The sequence below is a fragment of the Octodon degus genome, unplaced genomic scaffold (assembly GCF_000260255.1).
Source record: "Octodon degus isolate 3935 unplaced genomic scaffold, OctDeg1.0 scaffold00101, whole genome shotgun sequence".
NCBI lineage: Eukaryota > Metazoa > Chordata > Mammalia > Rodentia > Octodontidae > Octodon > Octodon degus.
The window spans coordinates 2,762,019-2,788,069 of NW_004524677.1; the positions used below are offsets into that span (position 1 = coordinate 2,762,019).

The 26,051-nt window shown below is 40.3% G+C and overlaps 1 protein-coding gene and 1 non-coding gene across 5 annotated transcripts in view; one reads left to right on the top strand and one right to left on the bottom strand.

Moving 5' to 3' along the window:
• The window catches only part of Lrba (LPS responsive beige-like anchor protein), a 752,085-nt gene that overhangs the window by 44,957 nt on the left and 681,077 nt on the right, over positions 1–26,051 (bottom strand). For 2 of the 4 annotated variants that reach the window (XM_004638688.2, XM_023723656.1), the window contains exons 48-49: positions 7,291–7,380; positions 2,475–2,652 (exon numbers count right to left, since the gene is read on the bottom strand). In XM_004638688.2, the coding sequence (XP_004638745.1) occupies positions 2,475–2,652; positions 7,291–7,380 (268 nt within the window). Of the gene's footprint in view, positions 1–2,474; positions 2,668–7,290; positions 7,381–26,051 lie in introns of all 4 variants that reach the window. The other 2 variants (XM_023723655.1, XM_023723657.1) reach the window with 1 other exon arrangement.
• Positions 21,391–21,494, top strand: LOC111818779. The gene has a single exon (XR_002822692.1). It is a non-coding gene; the product is annotated as a U6 spliceosomal RNA (small nuclear RNA).

The following is a 26,051-nucleotide window of genomic DNA, read 5'->3' on the forward strand; positions in this document are numbered from 1 at the left end:
CCTGATGTCAGGAGCTGTCCTCAATGCTAAGGGTGAAACCTCACCACTCAGGTGTCGGGGGACCCAGCCCTTTGCTCCCTGTCAGGCTAACTCTTCTGGAAATTAAAGGTAGGGACACAGAGGGCAGAATTTAAGCCGAAGAAATTCTCAGTCCTGCCACAACTGTCCCCAAGGAAAAGCGTCAGTGGCAATGGCCCCAGTGTCACACACACTCGGGCACTTGCAGAACTTCAAGGTAACTGCACAGACAGTAAACATGCTACTGCATGTGACAGAATGTAACCACAACCAGCATCTTCTTCGAATAAGGAGTAATCAGAGAAATAAAAAATCACATTTCTTAAATTATAATCTTTAGCCCCCAAATGTAAGTATGCCACTTGCATCCACATTCACTTCTGTAGAACACATTCACTGGAAGAAAAAGAAATAAAAGGATGCAATAACAGAGATATAAAATATCTGCCACCATTTTTACAGCCTTCACTTTCTCTAAAATCTATCCTTTAACCAAATACTAGCATTTCTTCCCACAGCTCTATTTTGACTGGTCAGGAAAATGGCTATATTTTAGTCCTGATACAAACTGCAGATGCTTAGTGATAAGTACCTTACTGAACTTAATTCATATACCAGATTTAAATCTTCTGCATTCAATTTGGGTGAGGTCCTTGTTCCAGAATTTGAACTTCTATAATAATTTCAGGTACCCTAATTTGTAGTGCTTTATACAATCTTAAAATCTATCTTTTAAAGCTTCCTACTTATAAAAATAGATTGGGGGGGCATAATCTCCAGGACTATTTTTTTCTTCTTTTTTAAAAATAATTTTATTAAGAAACAAATAGCAATGAGAAAGTTTCAAAACCAATTAGTACAGTTTCAATAATTAATACATTGCATATTATTGTCTTCTGAGTGGTTATTCAGAGTACAAGATGTAGACATGATAACCTGTCCACAAACACTATTAGAACAAATCTTTCTATTCATTGAATTAAGAGAAAGTAGCTGTCTTAACTATTTTGAATATACAGATACAAAATGGTCCTTTATTTGTATCCTCTTTTATTTTTTTTCTTTGTAAAGCAATTTTTTTTATGTATAGGCAAGCTTTTCTAAAATTGATACAAAAATCCAAAAGACTTGAAATCATTAAAACAATTTTGAAAAGGAAAAAAAAACTTTGGAAGGCTAATATGACATTAATTCCAGAATAATAATTATTAATTAATTAATTTACAATATCTGTTTACTCGTTCAGCTTCTCACATTAGGGAGATAATATGCTTACACATATGAGTCTGATTTATTCATGTCTGAGTATGGACTCTAGTCTATAAAAGTCTCCAGTCTATCCTTTATTGTGGCTGAGTAATAGTCCATCATATAAAAAGACCACATCTTTTTTATCCATTCCTTGTTCGATGGGCATCTGGGTTGTTTCCAAGACTTTCTTTAAAGGACAGTTTTTCTCTTAAATTTTTTTTAAAACTAACAGGCAAAGAAAAGCTAAATCTACAACCCAATACTCATTCCCAATACTTGTGTTTTAATAAAAGGTAGTAAGTCAGGGGGTTGTTTAAAATCTGGATCAGAAAACTTGGGTTCAAACTCTGTGACAGACTGGGCATATATGGTGCTGAATGAAGTACATTCCTCTTGCCCAGTGTCTTAAATGGTTAGAAGAAAAGTGGGGCCCCAGTACTGCAGCACATAAAACCTAGCACTTCTTCAAACGTTTCAGGCTTTTGGTTCTCATGGCCATTTCAGCTGGGCACAGCCATTCTGCACTTTTTTTTTTTTTTTTAAAGTCCTGTTTTATTTTTTTTATTTTTTTTTTTTAAATTTTATTTATTTAGTGTGTGTGTGTGTGTGTGTGTGTGGCCAGCTCAGCCCACCAGGGGGCGGCCCTGGCTGGCATGTGGTGCTGGGGGATTGAACCGTGGTTCCTTTGCTTTGCTAAGTTTGTTCTAACTAGGTGCTTTAGACCACTGAGCCATCTCACCAGCCCCGCCATTCTGCACTTAATGCAAGAACACAAGGTACAACAAGGACACTGCATGTGGGCGGTGTGATGTAACTTCCACAACAAATCCTAGCACATCACGTACGAAAAGGCACCTTTCTGGCAGACTTCAGACAATCCAACGTGCTACAAAAATGAGGGACACCTGAGCAATAGAATGTATATACTATTGACAAATACATGAGTGTCATTATATTAAATATTACATTAGAAAAAATATCTCTAAGGATTTAGACAAACCACTAGATGCAAAGAACATTTTAACATTTGTGTTACATACCTTGGGGGACATCTTTAACCTTCCAAACTATTCAACATTTTGACTCATACTAATGTTTGAAAATTAAAAGTTTAATTATTTAGAAATAATATATCCTAGTGGATACAATGTCTTTCTTCAGTGTTCAGCAAATATTGGGCCTTAGAATGACATTTCTTGACTTACCAGGAAGGTTGTGCCACTTGTTCACAGCAAAGAGCCTATTCGCAGTAACTGTGATCACAGCGGGAGCTGCCAAGCCAGGCTGGGTGTTGGCTGCCACGTGGGTGACCGGGGAGTTGGAAGGGAACTTCAGGACCATGATAACATCCTGCTGGGCTTGGTCTGTGAACATCAAGGGGCTCTGCAGGAGGAGATACTGTTGAGTGGGCAAGAAAGACCCAAATATATGAGGAGAAGACAAAGGAGACAAGGAGGAGGGGGCGCAGGAAAAGAAGAGGAAAATCTTGTTAACACAAGTTGCAAGCTCAAGTACGGTACACAGAAAGGCTTGCAGAAATTGTGACTCTGATATGCTTGTTTTTAAAGCAGAACATATTAATAGAAATACCTAGGAAATCTATACTTTGCCTACCACTGCCATGAAAAACTAAGAGAATTATTTTAGATTTTAAGTAGGATTGCATTAAAACATTCTAGTTGCTATACTATGTCACTAACAGTCTTTCAGTTAAAAAAAAAAAAGAAGAACAAGAATAGGCAATAAGCATAAAAGCAAGCCAAGGGAATTCCCACGGATCATCACAAGTAGTCTTGAGCTAGCACAAAGATCCCAACAACCAAAAAGATACCTAAAACAAGCATAGTTATAAATAGTGGTCAGCACACATATATTATTACAGTCAATAAATAATGTATGAATACAATACAGAAACATACCTAGGGCCAGCCAAATAGCTCAGCGGACTAAAGTGGCTACTTAGGCAGAACCCAGTGGCCAGGGTTCGATCCCTGGTGTGCCGTGCCAGCCTCGCCCCCAAGGCACACTGAGATGGTGACTGAGACTGGGTGTGGTGCTGTATGCCTGTAATCCCAGCATTTGGGACGCTGAAAACAGGTGAATTACTCTGAGTCTGGTCTGTGTAATGAGACCCTATACCCTATAGATCCTGCACTAAATAAATTTTTTAAAAAAAGAAATTTAATTATTAGGGCATTTCAAGGCAAGATTTAATTAAATGTACTTGTAAAAACAATGTATTTATACAGTGTATAAAGTCCTAAACACTGCCTATTGTGCAAATTCTGCTGCTTTCACTGCTAGGCATGAAATAACTACAGGCCCCTCCTTTCACTAAGTAAACAAACTAATGCTCAAGACTTATTCTTTGAAAAGCAGAAAGTAATTGAAAATGTTAAACAAAATACTGTCTTCTCTAATACCTAGCCACAAAATAAATCTTGAAGACTAAGGATTTGGAACATTCCTATAAGTCATATGTCATCATCTGAGATATACACAGCACCACTGATTTAGTGGCTTTATTTATACTTTGTGGTAGTCTGCTATCCCCCAGTAATTGCACTGCACATTTCCAGCAATTCTCTCCGACCATTGTCTCTTTTCTAATAGCTGATTAGTATCATTCAGAATTGAAACGCTTTGATGAAATGCACTGGCTGTTTTCCTACTGCCATATTTCAAAGCACCAGGTAAATGTAACTGTGTGGGCACATATATTTAACACATATTTATTCAGAACTGCTAATAAAAAATTAAATACATTTGCATTTTTATTATCAGTCCTTTTAAAAAAGTTATTAAGAGTACTTAGAAAAACATATTGCACTAAGAATTCCTATTTGCACTCTTTGCATAAAGGTGTAAATAAAGGCAACTAATAAGCTACCCCGACACCCTTCTGAGCAAGTGGCTAAAAGCCAATCAATATTATGAGTTAATCCTCCCTGGATGCTCATTCAATTAAAGGTGTCAGTAATGCCTCATCTGATGTGGCCTCAATTAAATCCAACTATCTGATGGTGTGAAAACACAGGGGGATACAGCAACAGCAGCAAAACCAGACAAATAGGCAGCCTTCGTGTGCCTGCTAATTACTACACCTGGTGTATATTATGGCTCATGCACTTAACGCAGCACGAGGTGGCTTTGATTTCTGTTCTATTCATGTATGTGTGTGCGCGCGTGCACATCTCTGGGCAGTGGGGTGCACTGACAGCCGATGGGGGCCCTCATCTGAAGGTGAGTAAAAACAATAAATGTGCGCTTTTGATTTTTAAGACCCCTTATATCAATCAGTTTCTGAAATACAAAGCACTGCTTTATGTATTTTTAAGGAGTTCTGTGAAATTAGGTAATGATAAAAAAAAGGCATAATAAACAAAATATCCTTTAAGCTAGCTTTAAGAAGTCCTGAGAAAAGGAAATGAACATCACTTCAGAATACAAAGCCTCAGTTTTCAAATAATATTTAGTTAGGTGAATTTATAAATTCTTAAGGAGACCAGAATGTAACATAATTGTAAAGTCTCCCTGAAAGGAAGTTCATAAATATTTCTAGTGTAATAGTTCATACTGTAAATATAATTAGGCTCCAACTGAATAATTGCAATGTTTGTGCCTTAACAAAGAAATATAAAATCCGAGCAATGTCAGCCATGCGGTCAGGACGGGCCACTTCCCACAGGAGGCCGCAGACAGCACTCCCGGCACATGCCTTGCAGTCTCTCACGCAGCTGTCCCTGCTCGCCCCGACCAGAGCTCCTGAGGCAGGGTGCTCACTTGGAGCCCCCCATGGAATCACCTGGGCTAATGAGCAGGAAGGAGGGGCTCCAGCAAGATGCCAGAGCCTTGGGGCTCCGGGCTGTGCCACAGCAGCTGTGGATAAGCCAAGCACCTACCTAGGAACACGGGGATGGGAGAACAACCCTCTCCTAATCCCAGTGCCTCTGCCATCCCCTGGCCAGCACAAGTAGGAAACTGCTAGCTATAACTCACCCATTTTCCCAGAGGAAGAAAGCCCAACGACTCAGGTTTCTTTTGAACTTATTTTTCTTCTATAATCATGTATGTCCAAGATGAAAATCAAATTGACACATCTGAAAGGGGGCTTAGGTATCCCAGTCGGAGGATAATGTCATGAGGAAGGGGGCCTCTCACCCCCAAGTGAGTGTGTACAATCCCACCAGGGGGACAGGAAGCGGATCCACCTCGATAAGCCAATTATCTTTGCCACAACGAAGACTGGGCATGGACTTGGCATGGCCCCCACACCACGGCTGTGCAGTGACCCAGGCAGCCAACTATCGAGCGAAGGAGGGACTTCGATTAGCCAGCACCCACCCAGCCTGAGCCTTGCCCGCTAGCCCTGTGAAAGCCAATTCCCAGCCCCAAGCACCAATCAGCCTTACTGTCGTTATGGCATCATTTCCCACTGTTCCTGCTGAACGTTCATTCTCTGTGTGGTCTTCTGCCCACTAAAGTTACCCTTAATGTTTATTTAAATCTGAACATGCACAAAGAAAGGAAATATGAATATTTAAAAAAACTGTTTGTAGTTTATTATTGTGGTCAGTTCATATTACGAGAGAAGAAAGGGGAAAAACCTTAAAGAATGTGGATGACAAAGAGGGGAAAAGACCAAAAGACACAGAGAAGGTGAGGTGGAAAAAGAAGGGCGAAAAAAAGACTAGAGGAGGATAGGGTTTCATTTCTATCCTTGTCCTCATGGCTGCTGCACTGTTCTGACTACCGTATCTGTCACAATTCTGCCGTCTCTGAGCCACAGCATGGAATTTGAACTTAAATTGTTCATAGTGTTAATACAACCAGATTATACATTTACTCCTCTTAATCTAAAATCATAATGAGCAAGCTGTTTTTTGAAGGACAATTCAAAAAAAAAAACCAAAACAGTATGTATGGTTTTGTATAAAATCATGTTCATTATACACTTCAGTTCATTAAAGTACCATTTTTTTCCTCACTGAACAATTTCTTCCTTGAACTTTCAGGGGCTATGAAGGTAGAAGAGTCACATTAGTTTACAGCTTAATCTCTTTCCTACCCCTGATTCTAGGCTGGCTGCTGATTCGCTGTGACCAACAGAACGTGGCATAAATATGTGAGCTTGAGGAGCCTCACGAGGCCTGCCCATCCTGCCTTTGTTGTCCTGGGTCACCATTCTACCACTGGAGTGCACCACCCAGCTTATGTTCCCCCGGACAGAGCAAAGCTTGGTCACGTGAGCTGTTCTCAGCAGTGTGGGAGCCAAGGTGACAGGATCAGCAGAAATGCCATCAAACTCTCAGAATTGGAGAGATCAAATCATCCATTATCTTAAGCCATTTAGCTTTGATCTGCCAAACCACCATCCTCCTTTGCAGCACCAGGTCTGTAAGTGTAATCAGCAGAGCATAGTACATGCACCTAGAGCCCCAGCAATGTAGGAGGCTGAGGTAGGAGGATCACAAAGTTAAGCCCAGCCTGGGCAACTTAGGGAGCTCCTGCTGCAATGTAAAAAATAAAAAATGGGCTGAGACGTAGCTCAGTGTGAAAGTCTTAACTTCAATCCTCAGTATTAAAAAAATACTGAATTAGGTGATTATTGAATTACTTCCTGTGTATATTTTAGAATTAGTTTTAAGATTCCCAAAATGAAAAAAAATACAAAAAACTGCGAGATATGAAGAACAGAGAATAAATCCAATGGCAAAGCTAATCTAGAAATTCAAAGGACCAAAACAGAAAACATACCAACACATCTCTAGTCCTCTAACCTACAGAGAGGACACTGTACAACAGCAAACAGTCTAGTGCAATCTGAGAGCACGGAGGCAGCGCTCACTTCCTCAGAGACTACAGGAGAGAATGGAAACACGTGGGGCAGCTGTGGACAGCAACAGGCAAACGGGTACTGCACAAGACCAGGCGGGGCGTGCGGGCGTCTCCTGCACAGTGACAGGTTGCCGAGGATCAAGCAGGCGTGGACCAAACAACGAGAATGCGAACAGCACTCACCGCCTGCATGGCCGAGCCTCTGGGAGGATGGGGCTCAATGAGCAGCTGAGATGGAGTCTGTCCAAAACTTCGGATTTGAGCTTCCACACCCTGGAAAAGGAACAGGTAAGTATGAGGGTTAAGAGCTGCTGATTACAGGCAAAAGAACCACAGCTGCACCTGAGAATGTCATCCCTGCTTCTGCTTCTTTCAGGCGAAACCTCCTGTTTTCACAGAGTGGCTGTGCACGTGGCAAGGGCATCAAGGGTGAAGGCGCTCGTTAGATAGACTGTGGAGGCCGCGCCCACAAACGGGAAGCCGTTCTCATCTTGCTCAGTGATAGGAAACAGAACCCACTCTTGCAACCTTTTGGCTTCATCTCCATTTTGTTGCCTTTGGTCTTCCTTCTTGCATCATCCCTGAAGATGAAAAGCTAATCTTTTACTGGCATAGAGAAAAACTATTGCTTCAATGACCTAGGCCCCATTTCATCCTAAAACGCAGGAAGAGGAAAACAGAAACAGTACCTCTGAGAATGGCCAAAGCCATGTTACTTCTGCCGTAGCAAGAGCGTTACTGCCTCTGAATGTGGGGCTGGGTAACAAAGGAAAAGCCCGATGTCCAGTCTAAACGTGAGACCATCTAACCAGGGACCAACTGAACATAAGACACGTGTGTATGTGTCTTTTAGAAAGCTGTGTGCTTGTCCTTTCACAAAGGCCACTTCCCTGTGGCTCCTGCTGTACACTGGCACAGGTCCCCGTGTCCGAACAGCCTCATCCCAGGACACTACTTAGCCAGGCGCTTGACCACCTGCAATGGTTCTGGCTGTGTGTGTCTGTCTGCTCCAACTAAAGGGCAAGATCCACGCAGACAAGGCTCAGTGTGCCTGCCTCACCCTTAGATCTCTAACTTGTAACAAATAAATATTATGGGAAGACAGAGAGAGAGAGAGGAAGGAAGGGAGAAAGAGGAGAGAGAAAAGGAAACAAAGACATCTAAGCTATGTCAATGCTTCCACTGCAGTCCAGTGTTCTCAATTCCCAGACTAACTGAAAGCCCCCAAATTCAGAAGAGAATATATATGCTCATCATGTTTGTTTAACCTTTCAGGAAAGTAGGCAACCAATTTTTATATTCTGTGCAGGTCTTTTACACTCAACTAATAAATCATAAACAGGAAATAAAGCATTTTCCAGTACTATCTTCTTTATGTGATGTGTTACCAACAGTGGCCCTTCATGGGGACCTTGTGATATTTTATTTATTTATTTTTTGTGGAACGGGGGATTGAACTCACACACTTGCGCTTGCCAGGGAAGAGCTTATTCCATTGAGCCATCTCCCCGGCCCAGGACCTTGTGATAAACGAGAGCACTTATTCACATATGCATTCAGGACCACGAACTATGTGCACAGCCCCATCAGGCCTGACTGTGCCTTCTCTTGAAGAAACACTCCTGACACAAGCAGCAGGGTGAATATACCAGGAGGCTAGAGCCACACTTCGGTGCCTCCTGTCCAGCACGTGAAGGCTGCGAGAGCTGTGTGACAGTCGGTGGTGAGGGGCGACAGCACGGGCCGTGGGCAAATCCCCTTCCTGAGTGGGTGGGGAAGTTACGTAACTGAAGTTTCAATGTTCTCTCCTGTAAAATGTGGGTAACTACAGTACCCATTTCATAATGTACTAAGTATTAAATGATATGTATTAAAAACAGATTAGGGTCAGGGAGATAGCTCAGTAGAATAAGCACTTGCCGGACAAGCACAAGGTCCCGAGTTCAATTCCCAGTACCACGAACACACACACACACACACACACACACACACACACACACAGAGATTAGACCCCCACTATGCAGCCAATAAATACTCAAGGCTGCTAATAAGGAGCATTTATTTGGCACTATTTACATGGAACTTTTCTGTCATTTACTATGTTGATGCTTTGCTACATCTGTTTTATAGGTAAAGAATGTGCAGTGAACTTGGGATATCTTAAACTCACATGGTGAGGAAATGGCAGATTCAAACTTTGCACTGCACAGCTGGCCTCTCGAGCCCACACTCCACCTCTAAGCGTGCCTCCTTCCTCACCTGTTTCGTACTGTGCCACTCACTGGAGCTGCGACTGAGTGCAAGAAAGGATGAGCGAGCTTATGAAGTACGACGTGGCCGACATCACATCATTTCAGAGAATGGTGTGTTCAGACAAGTGACGAGGAGACAAGGGCGGTATGAATCGTTAGCGTGAAGACCAGCTCCAGCAACAAGGAAAGGAGCCAAAAAGAGGGAAGGGAGGAGTGGGGCTGCACTCACTCTTAGAGCAGCAGGCAAAATGGGGTGAGACTAATTTCTGATTAAACATCAAGGACAATCTTGAGAAAGAAATTACAAAATGGCATCTGAAGCCACACTGCGATGTTATGATACATGGACCAAGGGACTGGGGTTAGGAATAAGTGCCTTAAGTCTCTGTTCCGGAATAAATGTAACAGCCTGCCCTTTCTTCTGACTGCGGCCTTGTGCGGCCCTTGCCCAGTGCCCAGACACCTTCCCTGAGGAGAGAAAGCATGGTGGCAGAAACCTGTTGTGTCAGCACATGGCCTATGGTGTCGGATGGCTGTTAATCTGACATTACACTTGGGGGCAAGTACCTTAATCTCTATCTCCCATCCATAAGAAACAAAATCATACTACCTCCAATACCTCGCCCATAGAATTATTTGGAAAATTATGCAGCTAATACACATAAAGTGTTTATCACAGTACCTAGTAGCACATACACAGCACTCAATTAAATGCTATTGTTGTTATTACATCTGGGACTCCTTGTGGTCCCCATTCAACACAGCTAAAATAGGGAAGGAAGAAATGCTCCAACTGAAATCTGGGGAACTTTTAAAAACACAGACATAAACACTTTTTTGAATTCAGTGTTTTGGGGCCAAACAGATAGCTCAGTGGATTACAGCACCTGCTTAGGTAGACAGAGGTTAGGGGTTAGATACCGGGGCCTGCTGTGCCAGCTCCACCCCTGGGGCATGCTGAGAGGGTGATTGAGACTGGGCATGGTGGTGCGCACCTGTAATCCCAGTGCTTGGGAGGCTGAAAACAGGAGAATTACTACGAGTCCGATCTATGTAGTGAGACCCTTGTAGACCCTGTCCTAAATGAAATCTGTGTGTGTGTGTGTGTGTGTGTGCGCGCGCGCAGGGTCTCACTACAGCTCAAACTCATAGTGATCCTCCTGCTTTCTGCCTCCCTAGTGCTGAGATTACAGGAGTGCACCACCACCCCTGGACTCCATCGCTGGCTCAGTGCGCCCGGGGGTGGGCCTGGTGCAGCACACGGTACCAGAGATCGAACCCTGGCCCCTTGCTTTGCCTAAGTTAAGTGCTTAGTCCACTGAGCTATCTCGCTGGTCCTAAAAAATCATTTTTATTTAATAATATTGGCATATATTAACCATGCTGAGGAAAAGGCTTTTTCAAGTCACATATATAGTGATCTGATCATCCTATCTCAAAGACAGAAAAATCAAAAGCTAATAGTGTTTTTCTCAAGTTCTCGAGGTATCTGAAAATGCTACAGCATTCTTAGGCCCTTTTCCTAATTTTGAGTGTAAAAATTATGAAAAGACTGTAAGGTGGGGTGGTGAATCTATAACACACAGGTTATTTGTTGTTTTTCTAAAAGAAAACCTTAGTGCTCAGGTTTAATTGCAGGACCGGCACTTGGGGATAAACAGGAAGTGGGTTTTGGGCTGCAGCTGAAGCCTGGTACTAAGGCTTGAAAGTGACAGTCACAATTCAGACCTTCAATTCCAGATTCTTTCCACACTTTGCAAGCTCATCTGTCATTTTGCACGCATCTTAATCGCAGAAGCAGTTACAACGGTTTCTTCACGTTTGTCTGTTTGTGGTGCCAACACTTTGCGCTAGACTTTTCTCTCACCTACTCCTTTATTCTTTGCCTTTTTTGGTGGTACGAGGCTGACAGCCAGGGTGTGCCGTTCTGCTGCACCATACTCCCTGCCCTGGTAACATCTTTCTCACTGATAGATGATCAGTGTGAGTCTCTTCTTTTAATACTCGAATTTTCCTAGCCTTAAATCTATCCTGGAAACTTGCAGTGGCCTTCAGACTTCCCTCTGTTTGAGAGACTTCCAGGCCCACAGCCAGGGGGCGGTCGCTGCTGCTCATCTGTGGGTACCAGGCGCGTGTCTCAGCACAACTAAACGTACATGTCTAACACCTGCCTGGGAGAATGAGTTTTATTCTAGCCTTCCTCAGTGATAGGTCGGATTCCTCTTGGGACTTTTGTCTATGCACAGAATCTAATCCATATGTTAAAATGTTAGCTCTTCCTTTCACATACAACTGGTCACTGAGCCCAATCACTTCTGCTGTTTCTCCCATTTACCACGCCCTTCTGAAGCAAGGCCCCATATAATTTCAAGTACTGAGCACTCTGTCTCTTTGCAGCCTTCCTCTGCACTTGGTTTCTGCCCTCAGTGTGCTCTGCAGAAGGATGCTTCTCAGATTCTTCTTTGTGCAGCATGCTCTACTCAGTCTGGAAGGTTTTATTCTTCGATCCTACTTTTAATCCAAGTGCTCTTTTTCAGGTAAGCTGATTTTTTTTGCACAAATAAAAGCCACTCCTAACATGTTTTCTCCCATGCCACTGCCCCTCTGTCTTAGCCGCTTTCTCATCACTGGGATAGAACACCCAACACCTGCAGCGAAAGGGGGGAGGCTCACTTTGGCAGTCAGCCTCAGTCCACAGTTGGCTGGCTGCGAGGCAGGAGGGCTTGGCGGGAGGGCCTGCATGGAAGAAAGCTGCTGGCACCATTGCAGCCAGGAGGCAGACAGACAGGCAGGCTGGGCAGGGACATGCAGACCACAATACCCTCCTAGCACGGGTGCCCTCCTCTTCAGCTTTCACGGTTCCAACCCTCTCCAGAAAAACTCTCTTGGGTTACACTGCTAAGTTTAATATTTTCCAAATCTTGCTGCATGATCCTACCAGTGACTACTGTGCACACCTGACTCGGGTCTCCTGGGGATGTTAACCTTTGTTGGCTTATGCAGGGTCTGTATAAGTGTAGGTTGTATTTTAGCATGGGCAGCAGACAGAACAGCAACTTGAATGGAATATTCCAACAGCATGCTTTAGTAATCATACAGGGAGTCCAGAACTTTCATGATTCATCTAGAATCCCACAGAGACAGAAACCAAGCTTGGGAGATGAGCACAGTTCTCCAGGGCAAAGTGGGAGTGTGGCAGGACATTGGAGAGCAATACTGCACGCTCAGGGAAGCCAGAAAGTCACAGAAGGCAGGATTTCTATAGCGCAGCACCTGAGAGACGCGACAATCATTTATGCCCTACTACATGGGGTGTGAAAATTCCTTGATAATTCTGTGTATTATGCCCTCTTTTATGTTTTCATTCATCTCGCTGTACAGAGCCATAGAAAGTGCAGACGCAGTGCGGTTCACAGTCCCAGTAAACAGACAGGCGATCCAACACACGTGAAGTTCAAGGTGGTGGAAAAATGAGCAGTGCTATCAAATGCTTACACTGTTTTTAAAAAATCATGTTCCCACTTACACAATTTTGTTCTTGGATCATCTCCTTTAAAAATTCATTTATCATGTAAACTTTTTTACAGAATAGGTTAATGAATCTGCACCTATCTGTTGGCTAACTGATCATTATTAACACACATGGCTTCAGGTTATCTCAGAAGGGACTTAATCTCAGCAATGTGCTAGATGAATTCAGTGACAAATACCACAGTATTCTGCCTTTAAGCAACTTGGTTTTTGATATTCAATGCAAGATGAGTACACATTGTTTGGCAGCCTTCATTTCTTTTTCCTAAAGGACTGAACACACCCCCATTTGCAAGGTGTTCAGGTTAAAAGTGAGAAAAGTGACAACTCTTTAATTAGAACCCTTCCATCCTAATTCCTTATCACAGAGTGGCATCACAGGCGTGGGGGAGGTATGTGGACACTGAACTCAGACTGGGTCAGTATACATCTCAGCACCATCACATACTGCTGAGTGAGTGGCCTGGGCAAGCTACGGAACCTTCTTTGCTTTCATTTCCTCCTAACAATTGTGCTAATAGCTGGAGGTCATTTACTGAGTTATTGGGAGGATTAAATGAGATGATATAATGCACTCAGGACAGTTCTCTGCACACAGTAAGCAGTTAGTGTGTGAGGCTGATATTTTAGCCTGTGTGTAGAAGATGAAACGTAGTGTCGGGGGGAGTGGGTTACAAGCACTCAACAAACGGCTTCCACATACTCATCACAAGAGGAATAGGAACGTGGTCCTGCCTCTTCCATTTATTCCTGCCCAGCCCTCCCACCCATGCAGTGTGGCATGCATGGAAATAACTGCGAATTGATGAAGCAGAATGTTAAGTAATAAAGCAAACTGTGTTTCCATACATGGCAGACTGTCTTTAATGCATGCACACGCTTGCTATTCCCTTTCTTACGGAGACTGCTCCTTCCTCATCCTTTACACTGAGTCGGGGCCTCTCTGCCTCTCCACCTTACCAGGCTGCTGCTATTCTCCCATATTACTCTCAGAGTCGTGGGTACAAATCTGTTTTCTACTTCCTTGTCCAATATCCTGTTATGGACTAACTTTCAGGTAGAATTTTCTGTCTTATTCCATAGATCATTAGTTTCTTTAAGAAAAGATACTGTGATGTATTTCATGCCTCTGGAGCCTGGCACAAAGAAGGTGTTCAGTAAATAAGAATGGCCATACAAAGTGAATTAATTTAGCGTGGATACAGCAAAAAGATTACTACGGTCATGACTACAGAGCACCCCAGTGTTGAATAAAACACTGTATTAAACACTTCTACTAAAACAGCTTGCTTTCTTACTTAACATTCTTATTCATCAATTCCCAATTATTTCCATAAATAGACTACTATTATGTTTTATAATAAACCTGAATTAATCAGCCAGCATTCCAGACGTCAAAAAGCACACAAATGAAAAAACTGTACAAATACTTCAAGATATGCCAGTAAAACTATGTATTCATATTTTACAAACAGCATCTCAAATATTACCTAGAGAATTTATTAATGGATTTCCAAATGGAAATATTATGAAGAGACTTTCAACAAACTGAGTGTTCTATTGTTTTCTGTGCCAACTACTGCATACTTGCATGGTTTTAAAGCTATACGGGAATGTAACAACCCAGAGAAAGTATAGATATGCACACTAGACTGAATGAAAGGAAGAAGTAAAGAAAAGTAGTACTGCCAGTCACAAGGTAGATGTAGCTTCAACTTAAAAATTCCTTCAGTCTGAATTTTTTAATCTAACTGAGGAAACAAATTAACTCAATATAATATTCAGTAACGAGCAATAAATGTAAAATTTTACTTTAAGACGAGTGTTAGGTTAGAAATAACTTGAACATATGGATGAGATTGATGTGTGTTGCTTTTCTTAAGCACACAACTTTGAAATTGCATTTTATCTCACATCTATATATATTGAAAAGCATTACTAGGAGAAGAGGGAGAAGAAACTAATTCATTAAGAAAAACTATGCTGTTTATTAATATAGTTAAATTTTTGGACAAAACTACAAGTAAGTTCAGAAAGCTGTCTTAAGATTACTATTTAACTTTTTACTAAGAAATGTTTAATAAGATTTACAGTTCAGACTTAATTCTTTTCAATATTTATAAAGTGTCACATTATACCATACAGCGACTTCCATAGGGTTTTGTGTTGCATCATCACTGAGGCCCCTCTTTCTCATCAGACATCTGAACTTCGACTGCAGCCTGAGTTGCTGGGCACTGGGAAGTTTCGCCTCACAGTCTCACGTCTGTCTTGCTGACTTTGGGAGCCATTGTTAATATCTAACTTTGATACCAGCAGAAAAAGAAAAGCAGAGGAATACTAATCGAATAACGACTTGGTCATTTTCTGTTCAAAGGGAAAATTCTGATAATAATTGCTAAGGTCAAAAGAGGACCCATAACAAATACTTGACAAAAGTGAGATGAAAATTCCCAAAGAGAAAATTACATAATACAATACATATGGCCTTGTTTGGATAATATCTCTAGCTGGTAAAAAAACAAAGAAATAAGGAGGCAAAGTATCATGTAAAACATTCAGAAACCAGGCACTCTTGACCTAAGGAATAGTTACTTTTTAGGAGTCAGAGAAATAAATATACAAATTATAAAACTAATATATCCAATTCAAATACTTTCAAACTCAATAAAGCACAAATTTAAAATTCAGTTCTTTAGGGAAAATAGTATTTTTTTTAAGACCAGAATATACTAGGATATGGAATATTTAAACTTTAATCAGATAAATGTTCAAAATACAGACCAGAAAATAGTTAATCAGTAATGTATATAAAATAATACACATAAAAGAGAAATATAGTATAGAAATTAAGTAAAACTAAACAGGAGAATTCCACAGTAGTTCAGACTTGAATATTTAACAATTTTTAAATTTTGAGAAATTTGAGAAAATAGCTAAGACTTCACAAGAGTTAATTTTAGTGTTTTCTAAGAAGGTTTAGCAACTGTTCTATGGAAGGTTCTATGGAAGTTTTATAAGAAAAGAATAAGATGGATGCAAAAGAGTGAAGAATAAACAGTTACAACAGAATTCTTCACAACCAAAAATTTGGTGAAAAATAATCTAATAAGCCCTGAAAAAGGAAAACGATATGGCCTTTAAAATGAGTTGAGATGAATGTAACAACAAGCAAACTATACTGTATTGATGAAAGAAAAATTCCTAGCTATAAATTACGTAAATAAAAATATATTCACATAGATATACATAATACCCACAATAATGTGTTATGTGAGTTTATACACACACATGCAGGAATATTGCAGCATGTAAAATCTGGAATATGTATGAAATTATTACTAGCTGTTTTCTCTGGTGAAGAAGAATGAAAAGACTGAAAAAATTTATACTTTCTTCCATTTGATATTTTATGTAAGAATGAGTTACTTTTGAAATAAAGAACAATGAAAAGTTTTCATTCTGAAAGAAATCTAAAACCAAGGAAATATACGTCTAAAAAAGACTGCCAATATTTGATAACTTTATGAAGTTAAATTTATCCATTAGTGTAAAGACAGAAATACAATTGCCTAACAACTCCAGTTGATGAACTGGCCAAAAAATGTTAAATGAATAAAGCTTCTTAACAAAGCAGATTTTGTTATATTGACCTTACTTTCTGACTATTTATATTTGACTCCAAGGGTTCCTTGGTTTTCACAGTATTTTGCAATCATTCAGGATTAATTACATATTTTAAAAGGTGTATAAAATTCTAAATAAATAATATTGTTGTCCTCCAAGTGGCATAAAAAATGAAGTGGACAACTAGAAGCATATACATGCCATGAGGTTATAAAAGGCATTAAAAAATAAAGAAAAACAACAGCATGCTAACTATAATAAAGTTTATTTTAAAAATAAGAATGTAATGATAAAAATCAGGAGAAAGGGAAAATTAGTGCAGGAATGGAGTATTTTTACCAGTACATGCACTCAAATAATATTATAAAATATGAGGGCAAACATAAAGTCTTTATAATTTTAGAAACAGGCATCAGTTCTCTCCCTGGTGTCCTATAACTGAGCCCGTACATGCCAGGCGCATTACACTGAGGACCAGCTGCCTGTCCCTGCAATCTCCAGCTCTTAGAGCTGTCCATCCACTATAGCATAATCCCAGCTGCCAATCTGAAAGAAACCAGCTCGTCTGAGCAGACACAACCAACAGAAACAAATGTCACTCAATAATGTTCAACGGCTCTGTGTTCATGGATAATTTCAAACAGTATCTCTGTCTAGAACACTGATGTGCTCATTCAAAACACCTCCATCTCTGGCTACTGGAAATGAGTAGATAAAGCAGCCTGCCTAGAAAAATAAGTGGAATGTCTTCAAAGAGGTTACCAATGTCAAACACAGTAACACAGTGAAAATGGTGAAAAGTTCTTAAAAACTGAAATAAAACAGAAGTAATTGACTGCATTCAGGAGGGTATTTCTTTAAACCATTCAAATTTGTCTAAACAACATCAGTGAAAGATACAGTCATTTCGTCAATCATTCCTTTAGTACAAACCTCTTTCTCTATTTTCTCAACAATATTTGTGAGCATTCAGACCACTAAAATGAGACAGAGAGCAATTAAATAATATGCTCTTGACTTTAAAGGCACTAATGGGGAGAAGAAAGACAAGAAGTTTACTATTATCAAATAGTTTATTAACATTTAGAAATTCTTACTTGATTCAAGTAATAACAGAATGTTGTTTCTTTGCACCAATAATGAAAACTAAAAGCAGAGTCTAAATTCTTTTATTTAGTGGTGCTAAGGATTGAGCCTAGTGCCTTCACCCTGAGCTAGCTCCTCAGCCCTTTTTTGGGTACCGGGAATCAAACTCATGACCTCATGCTTGCCAGGCAGGCACTGTGCACTGAGCTCTATCTCTGGCCTGCAGAGTCTAAATACTAAACAAACTATGCCTTCATAAAAAATCAGTCCTTATTCTGAAAACTTATGTATCTGTATGTAGATAATTTTATAGATTTTCCAAGTTTATGCATTTTTATCATAATATTTCAAAAAACTGGTAGTTTAAAGCTTAGAGAACAAAATACGGTTACTAGATTTAAGACTCACGTAAAGTGAAGATAATGATGGAAAGAAATAGATTCATGATAGACATCATGAACAACACAATGGCTAATGAATTTGTAAAGGTAGTTGATGAAATATAAAAATCACAAAATTATAAATGCCTTGCTTCATATTCTTGGATGTATAATTTAGCTATTCATTTACCTACTTAACCAGTAAGTCTGGAATAGGCATAAGATTGAGCAAAATGCCAAGATGAAATTTGCTGACATCTTTGATGATCATTTAGTTGACTAAAAGAAACTCTGATTATTATTGTTTTGATGTACAAGAAAGTCTGGCATAATTTCATGGTATTTTTTTATGTAGGTTTTCAATTAAAACTTGCCTAATCCTTACTGTTTATTTAGCTTTCATTGTACAGTTCCTGCCCTGCACTGTGTCAAATATGCAATCTGTGTAACACACTTCTGGCCAAAGATGCTTCAGGATTGTTTCTGTAACACTTTGGATTAGAGTTACATGAAACTTAAACTTTCTGCATTTAATACTTCTAATTTACTACATCGCTACAACCACTGTAATACTGTTGTCTTAGTCTTAAATCTCACTGCAGTCACAACAGACTCCTGCCCTACCTGCTTTAAACAGACTTACAGACCACTCCTCCAACTATTTAACAAATGTTAACAATGCTATAAATACCAATTGTGTTTATGCTTTCTGAAAGATTCACTGCAGCCAGTGTTCTGCAACAGTGCTGGAGCGAACTGAGCTGTTGACTCCCACCAAGAGAGTGATGGAATCCTAAGCCAAAAATGCTTTTCCTCGGATAAGCTATCTGATTTGCTACTGCTGTCATGAAACTGGGGTCATGTAAACTTAAACACTGCTGCTGCTTCTTTTTGGAAAACAGACCTCAGAGCGATTATGAGTTGCTAAAACAGTAACTGGAAGGGAACGCTTAGAAGGGGGAAAACCATCTGCTGACACCAAACACAGCTTACGGGAGATTTTCAGGTTTTACTTCATGTAATGGGAATAGATAGATAGACAGACAGATAGACAGATAGATAGATGTAGATTCTCATATTCTCTCTCTCTCTCTCTCTCTCTCTCTCTCTCTCTCTCTCTCTCTCTCAACTGTGCAATATTGTGGCTCTTCCCCTCCCTCCTCCCTCTGCATATGGGTGGATAGAGCTGAGATCTGTTTTCAGAAGGAAGTTTATAAATTTAAACTTATATAAACATAAAGTAACTTGAATATATGCTTGAAAATAGAGGAAAAATTATACTTCTGCATGAAGTATAGTACATACATATAGCCAAGTGCAAGACGAAAAAGCACAGAGAATACTACTCATATTGAAGGAGTTCTACAAGGAGTACCAGGTGCTGCCCCCTGCCCAGCCTCCGGCCCACCCTAGGGTCTGCCCTGACTGCTCTGTACAGGCTGTGCCGGGCTCTGCGCTGTATCTATACCTCACTTTTATCAAAACATTTTCTTCAGTCCCACACACAGCAGAATGATTGTAGAGGATTAAAAAAATAAATAAAAAGGCCTGCAACCAAATGAATGATCTCTAATGGTACAATTTCAAGCAATGGCACGATTTCTGTGGCAAAGGCTTGTTTCTGTATGTATCAAACCACATCAATAGAAAGCGCTCTCGCTGACGGCACCATGTGATCCTGACATTAGCTAACAAAGCCCACATTTGGCATCGAAGCTTTCCATTCTTTCATTTTGTATTTTTTATATTGTTTTAATTTTTTTCTAGTTAAACATATATTGCTTTGAAAATTAAGTTTCTAAATGCCCTTATGTAACTGATTACACACACACACACACACACACACACACACACACACACCACACTCCCCACTATGAATCCAAAAATCTAAATTTCAAAAATCTCAGGTCAAAAGCTTTCCTTTACTTAGGTAACAGCATTAAGAATTACAATTTATAGCCATGTATCTAAGATATTTTCACTGAAAGAAGTACTCTTTTGTTCCCTGTCAAATATCATGGAAATAATAAAGAAAAAAACTCAAATTGATCAAGTTTGAAAAAAATCTCTACAGATTAATGGGTAAAAATAAGAAAACAAAAATTGAGACTAAGGGTATTCTGAATTCTGAATGAAGTAAAAACTAAGAAATTAAAAATAACTTTTTGCATACTTTAATTATTCTTGGTCTTGGTTAAAGTTCTAAATAAATAGCACATAAGCATAAATATTGATAGAGATTGCCATAAATACTCTCAGCAACATCAGACATTTTCATTAATTTTAATCTTAGATAAACTAATAAGCACAAATAGCACTGTTTTAAATTGAATGTCTCTAATTACTAGTAAAGATGAACCACTTTTCGTGTATGGTATGTGAATTATATACCCTGTACTTTAGCTGCTGTCTTATTTCTGGATATTTGGAAACTGTGATTTTCATATGGCTAACTATACCAATTTCGTTAGTAATTTCTGGTTTTGATATTAGACTTAAAAGGCCTGAAAAAGGTCATTTGTTAAAGTCAATCCCAGGGGCCAGGGAAATGGCTCAGTGGAATAAGTACTTTCCTGGCAAGCGCAAGGGCCTGAGTTCAATTCCCGGCTCCACCAAAAAAAATAAAAAAATAAAAAATAAATAAATAAATAAATAAAATAAAATAAATTCCGGTATTAGAGAACTACTCAATCATGTTATTTTCAAAGTTCCATAGTTTCATTTCTCATATTATTATGATCATTACCCCAAATGCATATAATACATCTGTAATTTCTTTTACATTAATATGTGAAATTGGGGATCTATGTCACTTTATGTTCTAAATATTTAGCTATCTCTCTTACCATTATATATTGAGTAAAATAAGCTAGAGATTTAAAATATCATCTTTACTGTGGTTCCCCATTTGAAATGTACCTGTTTCGGGAAGCTCTATTCTGTTCCATGAACTTCAGTTCCATGAGCAGAACACTGTTTTGACTATCACTCATGTTTTTTTATGTGGTATATTCTCAAAATGGATTTTCTTTTTTTTTATTTTATTTTATTTATTTTGCATTTAGTGTGTGTGTATGTGTGTGAGTGTGTGTGGCCAGCTCAGCACACCAGGGGGCGCGGCTGGCTGGCATGTGGTGCTGGGGGATTGAACCGCGGTCCCTGTGCTTTGCCAAGCTTGTTCCAAGTAGGTACCTTAGACCACTGAGCCATCTCTCCAGCCCCAAAATGGATTTTCTACCTGGTAGTTTTCAAACTTCATTTACTTGACCTTTAATTGAGTTCTATCAAATATTGCTACCTGGTCTCTCTATTGCTGCTTCCTATTGTTTAAGCTCTGTAACCACGGGCCGGGGAGACAGCTCCATAGAATAAGCACTCACCTGGCAAGCCCAAGGTTCTAAGTTTGTGTTCGCTTCAGCAGAACATGTACAAAAATTGGAACGATACAGAGAAGAGTAGCATGGCCCTGCACAAGGATGACAAGCAAATTTGTGAAGCATTCCAAGGCTTTAAGTTTGATCCCTGGTCACAAAAACAAAACAAAACAGAAAAACAAAAACTTGGCCTAAACACTGTAGCCACTCAGAACCGTGGAGCAGAGGAGGGGCACCCATGGTGGGCCTCCTCTGTGGATTAATCCACTGCTGAGGGCAGGGCTGCGGGGCTCTGGCAGGCAACGCAGACTTTCAAGGTGGGGGTGGGGGGCTGGGGCTTCCATACCATCCATCGTCTTCTACCTTCCTGCCACCACACTGCCCATCATGGTGCCCTGCCTCACCACAGGCCCAGAAAGCGAAGTCCAACAGCCACAGTGGCATCTCCGAAACCACAAGCCAAAGGAATCTGTCCTCCATTGGAGTGTTCCAAGCAAGTTTATCACAGCAATTGAAAGCTACCTAACACAGTATAATTCCTAGGTGATAACATTTATTAGGATAAATAAGCATATAGAATAAAGGCAAATACTTACATTAAGCTTTTGAGACAGGAAAAAATTACAAAATAAATACAGGCATTATCATGCAATTATTTTGTGGATTTGGATTTAAGAGGTCATCTTTAGTAGTAAAAATATTTGTCCTTACTTTTATTTGACCCTAAATTCAAATACTTTCATTTTTCTCTTTTTAAAACTTTCCTCGGGCCAGTCAAATAGCTCAGCAGATTAAAACACCTGCAAGCAGGCGCAGGGGTTGGGTGTTCGATCCCAGGTCCTGCTGTGCCACCCTGCCCCCAGGGCAAGCTGAGATGGCAATTGAGACTGGGTGTGGTGATGTGTGCCTGTAATCCCAGCTCTTGAGAGGTTGTAAACAGGTGGATCACTACAAGTCAGATCTAGTAGTCAGACCCTGAACACCCTGTAGATCCTTCCTTAAAAATAAAAAAAATAAAAAAACAACAAAAAACCCCTTCTTTCCTTGGCTTGTAGCTTCTTTTGAAATGGTATTAAATGAAATAGTGTTGGAAGAATGGGAATGGCTGAACCAAGCCAAGCTTAGCAGAATTAATGAACAGAAAATGGTCTTTATTTATTTGCTCTTATATATGAAATAATATATGTAAGGCAAGAAAAATAGAGTAGATTGAAATATAAGTACAGAGAGAAAAGGAGAATAGTACCAAAGAGATAAATAAAAAAGAACAAAGAAGGCTGACAAGATAGCTCAGGGGACCAAGGGCTGCTCAGGCAAGTAGAGGAACCAGGGTTTCGTCCCTGGCACTGCATGCTGCACCGGCCCCGCCCCTGGGGCACACTGAGCCAGCAACTGAGTCTGGGCATGGTGGCTCACGTTTGTAATCCCAGCACTGGGGAGGCTGAAAACAGGAGGATCACTATCTGACCTAAGCAGTGAGACCTTGTATCAAATACATTAAAAAAAGAGCAAAGAGGTCAGTGAAGATAAACAGCTAAAGATAAGAAAATACCTTTTAGAAGGGGTCACAGGATAGTTGAAAAAAAGATTAACATATATGCTTGAAAAAATCTTTCTTGTATGTGATATATGTAAATGCAGCCATGTATATTGATAACCCAGCTGTTTTCTAAAAATTAAAAACAACATAAAAGTTTAATGTGCTGCAGGCTGTTTCTCTGATTACTCTTCCTCCTCTTATGGTTATTATTTCTATCGTTTAGTGCTCTTTTTATAGGGAGATTATTTTTATGATCACTTTCTAAGCCATATGCATTAACCACTCACTCTAGAAACGTTCCCTTCCTGGGGTGGCTCGGGCCTTCCAAAGAGCAGTAGTGAAGGTCTGACCTCCACGTAGACACCTTGCCTCAGAGTGGGGCCACGTGAATAAGGCTTGGAAACTGAACTAAGCTCGTAGCAGGAAACAGAAGTCACTCACCATATGTTACTGAGCAAAGCGGCCTGCTCTTCATGCTCTAGAAGCATCTGTCTTGGTAGGACGGTGTGATTTTGAAGAGCTAGTATCAAGCACATGGACAAATGCACTGATGGTAGGGACCGGAAAGCACCTTACTGAAACAAGGCTAAAGGAAACAGGTGTGGCTGGGAGACATGGGGGCTGCAAGCTTTAGCTCGGGCAGGAGGGCTGGGCAGGGCTGGACTCGGAGGCTGGACACTGGGCAATGGACACAGCGTGGCAGCAGGAGCTGCCCCCAGGCCCTGTGCAACCCACTGTTAGCCAGGGTTTTGATGGAAAGAGTTTGGGAGGACAGCGGCAATCCGACTGCTAACAGCTCCCTACCACCAAGTCACTTGCATGCACACCGACCCACCTGCCTTACTTGCTGGACAGCGCCTGGCCATCACTGAAACAGCACTCTGCACTCTCTGTGCCTGCCCAGAAATGAGCTCCATGAGGAATGGACTTGACTGACTTACTCAGCTCTGTATTCTTACCACTTTAAACAAATAGAGTATTGTTGAATAAATGAATGAGAGAGTAAGCTCTCCCAGTTCATTTGCCCCTTCTGGCCTTCCTTATCTACTCAATTCAGGTTTCAGCAACATTTGCCAGATTTAGTGGCCATTCTTTCAACCTCAGTCTTTTTGTTATACATTCTACCATTTGTCAATGGCAAAATGCTGCCTGTGGCAGCCTATGCCCCTTTGCCTCTTTTCTTCTCTCTCCCTCCCTCCTTCTCATTCTCTCCTCTCCCTCCTTCTCCCTCTCCCTCTCCCCATCTCTTTCCCTGTCCCTCTCCCCCTGCCTCCCCCTTTCTGAGTTTTTCCTACTTTATTTTGCTGTTGAAAACAAGGAAAAACAATGAGGTATAAAAAGTAAAGCCATATTAATATGCTGCACTGTAAAAGGCTCAAGTCAATAACTTCTGACATTGCCAGTCCTACAGATAACACACTGCTATTATGAACTATTATATTGGATTATTTTGCTGAATTCACACACCTACAATATTTAAATGGCAATGGAATACCAATCTCTAACAAAACTAAACCAAAAAGGGGGATACAAAGGAAGGACCACTTGTATCTGTATATACAAAATAGGATAGATATACAGCTACTTTCTCTTAATTCAATGAGAAGATTTGTACTAATAGTGTTTGGACAGGATATCATGTCTGCATCATTATACTATGAATAGACACTATGAAAACAACAATATGCAATGTATTAATTATTGAAATTGTCCTACTAATCTGTTTTGAAACTGTCTCATTTGTTTCTCAATAAAATTAATTTAAAAAACAGGAATAACTATCATTAAGCAACACCTATGAAGCATCCATCACTGTGTCAGATATTTCTACAAATACATAGACCCTCATCCTTAGCACAAACCCATAGAAAGATAATCTTGCTGCTCGCTACCTCATTCGGACAGACTCACACAGCCCTTCCCGCCACACTGACCCTTGACTCTCCCAGCACAGAAGAGGCCCCACCATTCCCTCCTGTCCAGGGCCTCTCTCTCTGTGGTCTGGATGGTGCTCCACCCACTTCCTGATAGAGGATGAGCACTTATAACATGCTTTCTTTGCCATCTGTTGGATATACCTACCCTTTTTTGTATATTTCCACTGAAACATGGCCAAACACCTGGCTACCCAGTGAAAAATGCCCCTCCTTGAGGACTGCTAATGTTACAAGGATTTCTTTTGGTGGCACTACAATGTTCTAAGACTGTGGCAGTGGTTATGTAACTTTGTGAGTACACGACAACCACTGTATTGTACACTTTCAGTGAGTGAATTATATCTCAATAAAGTTGGTTAAAAAAACCTTTTCCTTTACGGCTGAGGACAGACTCGGGCCGAGTGCTCACCATATAACTTACATGGTGTTGAAGGCACTCCTTCTCATTTACCTTATCGCCTTCAATTCACTCCACATCATCGCTTGTGTGCGTACAAGGAACTTCCACAGTGGGCCCCGGTGGGCGTCCTCTGCCCAGCACTCCACTCACTGAGCCTAATCATCCTCCAGCTGCCTGGCTCCCCGAAACACACCTAGACTATATGAGCCTGGGCTTAGTAGCTGTCCTATATGCTAATCATTAATGGAGTGGACACTGTCATACTGAGTTTGTACGTGAAGCAATAAACAGAGACAAAGACTGAAGTCGTAACTGGTAGTCATCAGAGGAATCAAATGCACATTTTTTTATTTATTGTGTTACACCATATTCTGCTATATAATTTAGCTCTGCTCAATGGTATGAAAAGGCAATAATAAAAATTATATTTATTTTAGTAACATATTTATATTAATAATGCTAAGTAATAGAGGTATAGTCTTGTTTTGTTTTATTTTTTAATCTTTTGAGTCAGGGTTTCAGCATATAGTTCAGGTTTGCTTTGAATTTACTTTGTAGCCCAGGCTAGCCTGGAACTCATCAGTGATCCTCCTGCCTCAGCCTCCTGAGTGCTGGGATTACAGAGGTGCACCTGCACACTTGGCCTCAGAGATATTCTTATCTCAAGAATATCATACACGTATCATACACAGGATTTCACCAGTCATGTTTATTTACTGAATGTAGAACCTAATATATAATGTACATATATATCCATTATATGCTCTACTATAAAAGTCTAATATACAATAATATATAAATATAAATGGGTATAATG